General features: G+C 42.1%; 1 protein-coding gene across 1 annotated transcript; it reads left to right on the forward strand.

The window, feature by feature from the left end:
- Positions 1–2415: 2415 nt before the first annotated feature.
- Positions 2416–12262, forward strand: LOC101851370 (the record flags this gene model as incomplete). Its single annotated transcript, XM_013088238.1, is given in 3 exon segments — positions 2416–2614; positions 9668–9880; positions 10501–12262. Coding segments are annotated over 3 exon segments (1860 nt in total).
- Between the last annotated feature and the right edge of the window lie 3 nt (positions 12263–12265).

Consider the following 12265-nt stretch of genomic DNA (forward strand, 5'->3'; position numbering starts at 1 on the left):
TCTCTCTCTCTCTCTCTCTCTCTCTCTCTCTTTCTCTCTCTCTCTCCCTTCCAGTAGCTGTATGTATTAATTACAACTAACCAGGGATGGCTCTGACTGGCCAGATCGAAGCAGCCCGCCATCTGAAAGATGTACATCATGTCGTTATGTCGACATGGAAGCGTAGAATATCTTTACAATGATATCGACCTTTACATTTATCGATCGATCTGATACTTTTGAAAAAGATAAGCTTTCAAATTTCTTTTGGAAGTTTCTAAATCATAGATAGATCTTAGTTCATTAGGCAATACGTTTCATACAGATGGGCCAGAGGATTTGAAAGCCCCTATGCGGCAATTCTAAAGACATGTTCGTGATGTTGAAAGTAGATTTGCATCAGATGATCTTCTTAGACTTCTTAGTGGATGGTAAGAAGAACATAGATACCCCTGCTAAAGCATTCAAACATAACGTTCCATTTGAAAGACTATTAATGAGAGAGCGGGCCTTTATCAGCTTGACTGGAATAAAAACACAAAAACAGAGCAAAATCTAATGAAAGTACAGGGGAAATAGTCTAGGTCCATGGACTCCATACCCCTCTTCCGCCACCACAAAAGCAGAGCTGAGTCTTTTCCGCAGTTTTTGTTTTGTTTTTTGTTGTTGTTGTTTTGTTTTTTTTGTTTAAGACACCCGTTGTTGTTGGTGTTGTTGTTGGGGTTGTTTGGTTGTTGTTGTTGTCGTTTTTAATGATCTTTTGTTGTTGTTGTTTTCGGGTTTCTTTTTTTGGTTTTTGTTTGTTAGTTTGTTTGTTTTGTTTTGTTTTTCGTTGTTGTTGTTGTTGTTGTTTTTAACCCCCTTCTGCAAGCACTAAATTCCATGAGTAGAAGAGAACAAGTCACGATATTTCGCCTGCGAACACAACACATCTCTCTAAATTCCTACCTTAATATGATCCGCAAGGATACCCCAACCGACTGCCCGTTGTGCGACTGCCAGGATGAAACAGTACCACGCCACCTCTTTAACTGGGTTACTGCCCTGCACTTTGCGACCTGCGTAGCACCTACCTTCCTGCCTCCCCAGACATCGGAAATGCTCTATACAGCGACAAAGCACAGCTGATTAAAACCTGTAAATTCTTTGCCATTTCGACAGACCGAAGGGCTAGAACCCAAAATGGCCGCTGGATCGGAAAAGTAAAGTAAAGTAACCCCCTTCTGCTCGGAGTCAGCTATACTGGAAAACAAAGAAAATAAAAACCGGTAGAGGCGGATGTGCAAAGGGCCGTAGTTTGGACTTGTATAAGGCGGCAGCGTTATATATTTATTGTCTTAACACCTCATCGGCCCAAAGGTAGCCTCTTATTCATTATTCAGGAGAAATAGTAATGTCCCAAACGTATGGTCTCATGTCCAAACGCAAAAAACCGTGTCCGTATGGTAGTCATATATTGCAAAATCTGGGAGTATTGGTACCTGGGAAGAAGCGGGAGGGAGGGGGGAGGAGGTGGGGATGGGTCGGAGGGAGGCAAGGGGTGGGGGGAGGGGGATATCGCGACATATCAGACTGAAATGAGTTTGTCTGAAACAAGCTAGGTTTAGCCAGGTGAACTGCAGTGTAGTAGCTTTTGCCACTCTTAAGTTGCTACAGACGATTGTTTTTTAGGATGACATTTACTACTTTCTTATGTCTTATCATTGTGGGACATGTGGCATCTTTAGGCTAATGAGTGCCGGAAAATGTCGATTGCTACCAGAGCAATGAAGGGAAAACAGTTCTGCACTTGCTTGCTTCATCTTGTAGCTGCTCAGATATATAATCTTTGTCTATATGCCACAAATCTATAATCTTACCTCCCCACTCCCGTCATGAAATTATTGTCAATGCATACTCCTTTCACTTTCATCTGATGATATCTTCTTCATCGTGTGACCATGGTTTTTTTCCTAAAGTGATTCCCTCGTCTTCAATACAACTTGACGTTCATGCATCATAATGATACACCATCTGCATTATGTGAAACTCGTTGAACAAATTTTGATCATGACCACCCCCACCCCACTCCATCTTCACTACGTGACTTTCATTCATCAGACCCTCTTCACTACGTGACCATACTTTACTCTACAATGATTCCCCCATCTTCACCAGGTGACCATACTTTACTCTACAATGATTCCCCCATCTTCACCAGGTGACCATACTTTACTCTACAATGATTCCCCCATCTTCACCAGGTGACCATACTTTGTCCTATAATTACTCCCCCATCTTCACCAGGTGACCATACTTTGTCCTATAATTACTCCCCCATCTTCACAACGCCACCCTTGTTTATTTTACAATGATTCTCCCATCTTCCACATGTGGTTCTAGATTACTTTACAATGATACCCCAAAATTTACCAAATGATCTTCTACTTCTCCTAGGGCAGACACAGCCCGGCCCACGACCACCATGCCAGACTTGAGCGTGTCGCGACAAGAAGTCCTGGCCAGGCAACTGAACAAGCCTATACCGGTCAACGGCATCCAGCCGCGAGTGCCCCTGGATTTTCAGCATGACAAGCAAAAGCTGACCGTAGCCAACAGTCTCTTCCAGTGCGTCATCAAGGGAAACGTCAACAAGGTAAGTTGCAATAGATGACGTTTAACACCCCCCCCCCCCCCCAAAAAAAAAAATATTAAAAAAAAAAAAAAAAAAAAAAAAAAAAATATATATATATATATATATATATATATATATATATATATATGGAGGGATATTACATTAAAAAATAATAAATTAATGAATTAATTAAATAAAATAATAAGTAAATAAATAAATTTAAAAAATGTTTTAAATAAATAAATATTTTGAAATGCAAAAACGAGTGTCTTTTGGCTGTATATATTAGGCTCCCCACCTTTAAAAAATCAAAAACAAAAACAAAAAACAAAACCCAGAGAAGTGACACAAACGAAACAACCAAATCGAATATACAGGGTGATAAAAAAAACTGTACACCTTTTTTCTAAATATCTTTCTCAAAATTTGTACTACAATGTTGTAACTTGGAACAATTATAATTCATTCAAAAGGGATTTGTTTGACATAAAATTTGCAAAGAAGAAACTTATTTTCGAAAACGGAAATGACTTTTATTTTTTTTTAACACCGCCTATAAATGCAAAATGCGCAAATTTTAAAGATCCTTTAAGAACGGTCATGTTATGATTGGCGTGTTTTTTCTCCTTTCCTTTCATTTTAAAAATCTAATCTTTCCATCTCTGTAACCTTTAAACAGCATTTTTTTTTATCCTACAGCAGAGTAAGCTTTTTTTTATATTCTGGAATTCCGTGAACCAGTAGTCTATATTTATTATTATGTCCTCCTTTGGACTCGACACATTTTAACGCGTCGTTCGTAATGTTCAGTGGTGGCCAAACACAAAGATCCAGTCAACCATGAGTACTCAAAGCCACACACAATGTGCACTTTACAATATGGAGCTGTTTCTAGAGACAATAGGGGGGGGGGGGGTATGGTGATGTTGCCTAAATAGACAGCATGTGGAGCTGATATAATCTGAAGGTGAATATGGGCTTTGCCAAGAAACCAAATGTCATAGACGAAATGTTCACGCTTTTCAAGGAGATCGAGGAATCATGAACAGATTGCTGTCCTCTGACAGCTTCGCGAACAGGGAAATAGTACAGTAGTAGATGAATGCGGACTGTTGAGATCATGTAGGAAAGTCATTGCTGTAGACATCGTCTATGGATAGACGTCTCCGTGGGATCATCTACTGAATTCTGCACCCTGGTGACGTTTAAAGGGGTGCGAGCGGTGTGTGTTTGACCTGAAGTGGTCGTTTTGTCTGGGAATTTTTAGTTCTGATTCTCCACAGGTCCTAACTGAAGGACCATTTCTACTCTTGACATCAAAGGAGGCATTTTAACATTATTTCCATACGTCGTACGAAACTTACGAAAAGGGTTGGTGAAGAAATGCTCAATACCAAAAGTTTTCTGCTCTTTATTAATCTTAACCATGATCTCAGCAGGCAAAGGAAACTTGAGAAAAACTATCTACAAACTTCTGTTGGCCGGTTACACTACTGTAGTTTGCAATATGGCGCAATCGTTGGGACTTTTAGAGGTAGGCCTTTTGCGAACTAGTGCGTCATGCTACATACATGGGGGCATACCTGAACATGGGTTGAGGGGGGGGGGGTTTACGCGCCATGTAGAGCAAAACTATTTTGTGGATTTATCTAAACTGAATATCAGACAAATTCCGTTTGACTTCCAAATGTTGTGTACAAATTTGAAACTCAAAACTTCTGTGTGGAGTAAAATAGTGACTTAAAAAGTTGTACAGTTGTTGTTGTTGTTTTGTTTTTTTGGATCACCCTGTAATTGATGGCTACTCTTTTATATTTTGTTGACATCAGTTCAAAATCACAAAAAGTAAACAATTTCCTCAAAAGCATACAAACGTGTTTGAATAGACTGTTGTAAGCCATGTTTAAAACTGTACTCCACAGCGATATAATGATCGAGTCTAGATCATTTAGAGATCTATTATCAGCAAAACCATACTAAAAACCGTCACGGCGTACGTCTCAGGATTTTGAATCATGACGCTCTAAGATTTAACCACGATACTCGTGCTTTTGGTTTTTGTCCTTTCGCCAATAAATGTTACTATATTATTATTGTAGGTAATTTAGCAGCAGCAGTGAAAAGACTGCTTTTTCAACATCTTTCTAGCTGTCGTTTTGAAATCAAGATGACGGCCACAACAGTGACCTGAACCAAAGGACATGTCGAAATCTACAGGTGTGAATATTATGCTCCTTCATTTTTCGTTGTCTTACGTCAAAAACAAACGCTTCTCTAGTCTTCTTTTCAGAAATTCGTTCAACAATGGCTCATGCCATTCAATGACATACCAACTGCATAGCATATCACGTTGTGCTTCGTAAGTCTACTTTTGCTTTTACTTTTTCATTCTCTGTTGCTATTAAGCGTTGAGTGGAGATGCAGTTTTCTATGGTAGGCCAGCTCCGCAGCTCTTTCAGTTGAGATATTATGTTTTCTCAGGGTTTCCTTGACACCATCAATCCACCTTTTGCGTGGCCTTCCTCTTCCTTTATAGCCTGAGTGCTTGGTGTTGTAGGCTGTCGGGGCTGGCTGACCTTGTGACATACGTAACAGGTGGCCAAACCATTCTATTCTGTCTTTCTATGTAATGCAGGCAGGACTCAATGCCGATAGCTGCTCTTACTTCTTCATTTCTCCGCCTTGTGGTGTTAAGGGTTTTGCGGAGACATTTCATTTCGCATGCGGTGATTTTGCTTTCGTAGGTTTTACTTAATGTCCAGGTCTGGCACTGATAGCATAATTTTGGTATGAGTATTGAGGTGATGAGCTGTTTCTTTGTGCCCATGGAGATGTTTGGGTGAGATAGGAGCCGTGCGAGCTGGTAGATGACAGCGTTTGCTTTTTGGGTTTGCATTTCTATTTCTCTGTTTTAGTAAATATCCCAAATAAATCGAAATTGGGACACCACAGAGAGCATGACGATTAACTGTCCTTGTGTTCTCTAGCTCTGTCACTTTCTAACCTAGCTTTAGGCCTGGCGATTCTGAGCTGCTGTCCAGCCATATTTCCCTCTTTCTGCCTTTCCGTCAAGCTTTTGATGTGTGCCCAGTAGGACTGTATTGTCACTGTCGAGTTCGTGTCATCATCAACCTTTCTCATCTCGAATCGGATTATAGCCACCAACAAAAGCTCTCCATCTTCTTCTGTTCGAGCTTTGGTTTCCACCTCTGTCTAACCTCATCTCCCTTTTGGTCCGAATCTGAGTCCCTCTTCCAAAAACTTTTAGGAATGTTTCTCCTTTCCTATTTGTGGATTCCATCTTTAAGTTTGGTGAAGTAGCGTTTGTTTTCGGTGGTGTTTTCAAGGTGTGTCCAATGCACTTTTATCTTCTGCTTCCAATTTCTGTATCTAGATCTAACTTCAGTACATTTGTTTTCTCACATTTGTCACGATCGTGTAGGGACCCTATACCACCTTCAAGTTACAATGCTTCAATATTGCCTCTACGCCTTTATTTGGCCTGCTGGACCAAAACCTGATTTAGTTTTTATTGCTTTGCTGGGCTAATGTAGCATTTGAAGACGACATCTGGGATTTTTATAAAGTACCACATTTCTTGGGCTCTTATCCTTTCTTTATCTAAATGCCTGCCGTAAGAGTTCGCGATTCTCACGCATTCAGGAGTAGCGCATCAGCCTGGTCTTTGAGTTATGTATGTGAATTTTCGTGTTTTCATAAGCTTATTATTACCAAAGTCATGGTCTTCAATGTTGTAAATGCTTAATACCAATGTTTTGCTATACGCGAAAAAACAAAAAAGCCCCCCCCCCCCCAGGAAATAAACAAACAAACAAACAAACGTACAAACAAAAACATAATATAAGAAACAAACATATTACCGTTACTAATTGCCAGTGTGGCGTCCTGACTCTTAGCTTTGGTTTATAGTTTATGTGACTCACTCAGGGACACACTTCTATGATCAGCCACCCTTTATACACTTGACATTTCTTGACTTGTTCGAGTGACCGAGTGCCCTCACCACTTGACCCAGCGGCCCGGGGGGGCGTCGCGCGTTTTGGCGAAACCTTTAATTCGTTTTGGTAATGCTTTTTACCGCTCTCGCAACTACTTAAGGTCATAAAACGTTTAATTTTTGTTTCTATTCCAAGACTGTGGGTATAGCCAGAAACGGACTGGGTTGGAAAGTCTTAGTTTTAGTAAGTTTTACGGCACTTGCAACATAATAAGGTCACTCGTAAGTGCCGAAGATTAGAGGTGTTACAAGAGAGAAACAAACATAAAATAGAAGGAGAGATCAGGACGATAGTTGTTTGATAGGAAAGAAGGAGCAAACCACACCAGAGGACCCGCCAACCACCACGGCAATTCTTAATGTCAAAGGACCAAAGGAAAACCAAAAGGAACATGACGAACAAAATCGTGAAGACAGATGCAAGGAAAGATGGCCAGACTTGGACGTAGCTAAAGAAAGATATACAGGACAGACACACTTTGGAAAGGAATTGTTGGTAGCTTGTGCTGAATTTGGAGCTAAAAGGCTGTGAGAGGAAGGGACGGAGAATAGAGAGAGAGAGAGAGAGAGAGAGAGAGAGAGAGAGAGAGAGAGAGAGAGAGAGAGGGAGGGAGTGAGTGAGAAAGAGAGAATATTCCAAGGACAATTATATTGAAGGCTGGAGAAAATTTGTGTTAGCTCTTGTTCCGGGTACGCATGCGTAAGAGACATTATTGATTTAAGAAATATATCATACGGCTTAACGGAAATGCACACCCGGGTGAGCATACCGCACTTGTAAAGCCCTATTGATCAGCAGTTATTTCATGAGGCTCGAAAGGGATGTCGTTGTGCGGAAAGCACTATGCTGACCTGGGATTTATATTCATTTCCCTTGTCCCACCCTTTTCTTTTGCTGTTTTCATGATTAATTCGGTTGCCATGCCCTTGAGGAGAGGCCGCTCGTGTGGGATTGCGAGACCTTGTTTGGGTGGCACTACTTTTTGCGTGGTGATAAAAATGTTTGGCAAGAGTTTTATGGCGCTCACAACTATATGAGGTCTTATAAGCGCGCATGAGAAGTGGGTTGATTCACGTAAGTTCACAGCATAGCTGGGTTTTGTTTTGTTTTGTTTTTTGTTTTTGTTGTTGTTGTTGTTGTTGTTTTTGGGTTTTTTAGGGGGGGTTAACTCCATGAGTGAAGATAAGAATTTCAGTGTGAAAAGTGCAAAATTAAAAAACTGTTGGTACGTTTCATACGAAAAACATATCTGAACAAGAATAAGTACAATGTATACACTCTTGGTGAAAAGACTCTTTGACAGTATGTAGGTCTACCTCACGAAACAGGTGCCCCACAGCTTTAGTTATTAGCGGCACAGGTCAACCAAAATTGTTATAGATCTACGGTCCATCAATAATCTAACTTCAAGGCCTCCGGGCAAATGAGATCATTTTAGGATTATCCCCGATTAACATAATGGCCCCGGAGACAAGTGTTCGTGCCCGCTCAAATCCGCTTCACCGACATTGAGAGTTGCTGAGCTTGACTGTAACTGTAATCTATTTAAGGTTCGTTTCGGGTCGTCTAAAAAAATCCTTCAACTTGACCGCACAATATTGTCCTTATGTTGAACGCAACACATATTTTCCAAACTCGTAGAAGCCAAAGATTATCTTTATCTAGTGTGCACCGATCTAATTGAACAGGACTGAGTGTATTAGTTACTCTGTTACTGTAACATGTTCTTTGGGAACGAGAGAGAGAGAGAGAGAGAGAGAGAAGGGGGGAGTTGAGATAGAGAGAAGGGATGGAAAGGAGATAGAGGTGGAGAGACGGAGGTGATGCAGGCAGACAGACAGACAGACAGACAGACAGACAGACAGACAGACAGACAGACAGACAGACAGACAGACAGACAGACAGACAGACAGACAGACAGACAGACAAACGAAGGAAGGCAGCTTGCAGTGAAATTTGAGAAAAGTTGGAGTTCGTAGAAAAAAACAACAGCCAAGCTGTTTCAAGAAGCTTATATAGATGAACTCAACAAAGAGCGTGGGGGAATCTTGTCGAAGATCAACACTCTCATAAAATTCGCTCACCCCAACACAAAACAAAACAATAAAAGAATCCATGCCACTGATGCACGGAGCGCTCTCAATGCTACTATGATTGATTTTACAAGGCTTGCTCACCTCTCGCCGACAAAATCTAAATGATTTAGGGGGAGGCGGGTTGTTTCGACCTAGCCTGTTTGGTACAAGATGGGCTGAGTACACCATCCAAAGATAAAGACGGAGATGCTCTTGAGATTGCGCTATTTTTAAAAATTATCCACAAAATACGACGTTTTGTGTTATAACTGTCTTCAGTGTAATTAATGAATAATAATGAGGGATTTACATGGATGAAACCATAATTCCTGGACAATCTAGAGGAATATTCTGCAAATGTTGCCTTTCCCCCCATTGTTTTTACAGATTTAGTCAAATGTACACTATGATTCGTAAAGTGTAACATTTTTTCGACCAAAAAAACAAAAAACAATCCAAAGTTCGAAATGCTGTATCTATAACCATGTATTGCAATTAGTGAATAGTCTTCATAGGATTTGTTTTGGACCCACTCCCCCCCAACAAAAAATAATAATAAAGAAATAAAGAAATAAAGAAATAAAGAAATAAATACATACATAAATAAAAATATTTTTAATGAATAAATAAATAAATAAATAGAAATAATTTTTTTAATGAATAAATAAATAAATAATAGTCATAATAATCATAATAATAATCATAATAAATAAATAAATAAATAAACAAATAAATAAATAAATAGATAGATAAATAAAAATTGTGACTTTCCCATTGCAGAAAATGAAAAAGAGAATTTTAGAAAAAGTAATTTAAATAATAATATGCTTTCCTTTGTTGACTAACGTTTTGCACAGTTGCGTGATGTTCTTACTAAATTATGACAAAGAAATAACAAGATTTTTTTTTTTTTAGTTTTAGCGTTTTATGAACACTCGTCTGTTTTTCCTCACCACTCTGTGTCTCTTGTCCCACGGTAGGTCCGCCATCTACTAAGTCGCGGTGCCAGTCTGACCCTGAAGAATGACTACGGTTTCAGTCCGCTGGTGGCGGCGCTTCATGTGGAGGACGAGAACAAGCGGAAGCGGATGTTCGCCCTGCTGCTGGAGAGAGGAGCTTCCTACAAGGCCCGGGACGAGAGGCACGGCCGGACAGTGCTGCACTGGGCATGTCTGCTGGGACAGGCCGAACAGGTAAGGTCAGAAAGAGTCACTTGTGAGATATTGGGCATGTCTGCTGGGACAGGCCGAACAGGTAACTGCCCTTTTGCGGGTACCGTCGAAATTGTCTAAAACGACAATGGTGGCTGTCTTACATAGTGTCATTACATATGTATAAAGTAAAAACTATGTAAGGGAAGGAATGGAAAGTGATCGTTTGTACAGGTCATATACAGGTGGCCGTTACAGCAGGTTCGACTGTATATTGGGCATGTCTGTTGGGACAGGCGAGCAGATGAGTGTCATTATCTTTTATGGGATATTGGGCATCACAAGCCTCTTCTGATTCACTCAAACAAACTGCGTGTCTCCCCTGTCTGGGTCAATCAATCAAACATTCATCTGTTTCACTTAACCAACCACATGTCTACTCCGTGCCAACCAATCACATTCTCATTTGTCTGACTTAACTTACTACAGATATTCTCTGTCTGTCTCAGCAAATCACGTGCTTCTTTATCTGACTTAACTTTCCATAAGTCCCCTCTATCTGTGTCAAACAATCACACACTCCTCTGTCAGACTCAACCAACCACGTGTATCCTCTGTGTCTCTCAACCAATCCCATGTCTCCCCTTCCTGTGCTCCTTCAGGTGACGACCCTCCTGGAAGAGACTGCCGGCGACATGAACCTCCAAGACAAAGACTCGGAAGGTTACAGCGCGCTACACCATGCCGTCCGAGTGGGCAGCCGTGCTATCGTGGACACGCTGGTGGACTATCACGTCCGTTTCGGCATTTCGGTGGACCAAGTGGACAACCTGGGACTCACCCCATACCTGCACGCTCGTCGGTTGGGCTATCGTGACGTTGCGAGCGCATTGAAGGACAAAGGCTTGGCCTCGGTGGGTCATGGTGACAGTTTGTTCCGCTCGCCGCGAGAGTGGTCACAGATCGGGAAGTTTGAGAGGAAAAGGGCAATTGAGCTGCAGACAGTGGAGGAGAATAACGTGGCCAAGATCCTAGGTAAGCCACAGCTGGTCACCTCGCCCAGATGGGCTGTCCCAGGCATTGTCCTACCTAGTTATCGGCCCTCTGTGGACGGGAGGAGAGCAATGAGGGCGGGTCGGAAGGGGCCAGGCATCCGTCATATTTCTGTGTCACTCCCGTCCCTAGCAGAGGCTTGTGAAGCTAACCAGAACGGTGAGGGACGCCCGCTGTCTGCCGGGAGGGTTGGTCCCGATGCCGAGTCAGGGTCGGGGGAAGGCCCTGATAAACCTGGGCCACCCACTCTGGCCTTTGCCGAAGATCAAGCCACTATAGGCCAAGGTCAGAACACCTCAGTTCATGGTCTTAGCATGACCAATGGCTCTGGTTCCAAGTCCTCTTTGAAATCCTCTGACCACGGGAGCAATCAGACTCGACAGTTTTCTACACATGACCCATCCAAAATAGCGGGATCCCAAAGAACTTCAGGTCAACCCGGCTACTCACATCACGGAGTCCCCAACTCAACACTCACTCTGGGCGGACCATCCAACGCACACGCCCTCGCCTACAGTTTCTCTGGGAGAGGTCAAGGACTAATGAAGGGTCACCCTAGTCCCGGGGACAATCTGATGAGACAAGGCGCAGGGGTCACGTTCGCCTCACCTGGGAGAACAGAGCCCAACATGGCGGCACTGACACTTCTGGAGCAGTCGTCATTCTCCAAAGGTAAAACAGCCCAGCACTTCCATCACAGCCAGTTCGACACGTCCAAAGAGGCAGAGTACAAGCACATGCTGGGAAACCTCAGCAGCATCATGGACGTCCTGTCTCAGCAGCAGACCAAGTCTTTCCGGAAATCAGTGGAGGTGAAAAAGCCGGAGACACCGCCCAAAATCAAGAAGAAAAACAAAGTGTCTTCTCTCGCTATCATATTTGGGCGCGGCGGGAGAAAAAGTCCTAAACGAGGAAAGCACGGTAAATCCCCACAGTCTTCTGCTTCCAAGCACGGCGGTAAAAACAAAGGAAGCACTGCTTGCAAGTCCAGCCAGTCTGCAAAGCGGAAATCTGGTCAAGCGGCAGGAGAAAAGAGCATGGGCAAAATGAACAAACTCCCGGTACCAACCATCAAAATAAACTGACGAACAAACTATCGGTACCTACCACCATCAAAATAAATTGACAAACAAACTATCGGTTCCTAACATCAAGATAAACTGACATGCTCTTTGTTAGGAAACGACAAACTTCCAGACCTATCGTTATGTGAGAATAACGTATTTTGTGTTGGTCAACAGGAAACTTTTGATAGCTACCATATCTAGCTACACTTTTATATAATCTTATCCTTGATCGTGCACTCTGATGTATTTCCGGTTCTCTATTAATGCACCATCTGACTCAGTTTGATCCAAATGAAAAGCTAAAATG

Source organism: Aplysia californica, unplaced genomic scaffold (genome assembly GCF_000002075.1).
Source record: "Aplysia californica isolate F4 #8 unplaced genomic scaffold, AplCal3.0 scaffold00708, whole genome shotgun sequence".
NCBI classification, from domain to species: Eukaryota; Metazoa; Mollusca; class Gastropoda; order Aplysiida; family Aplysiidae; genus Aplysia; species Aplysia californica.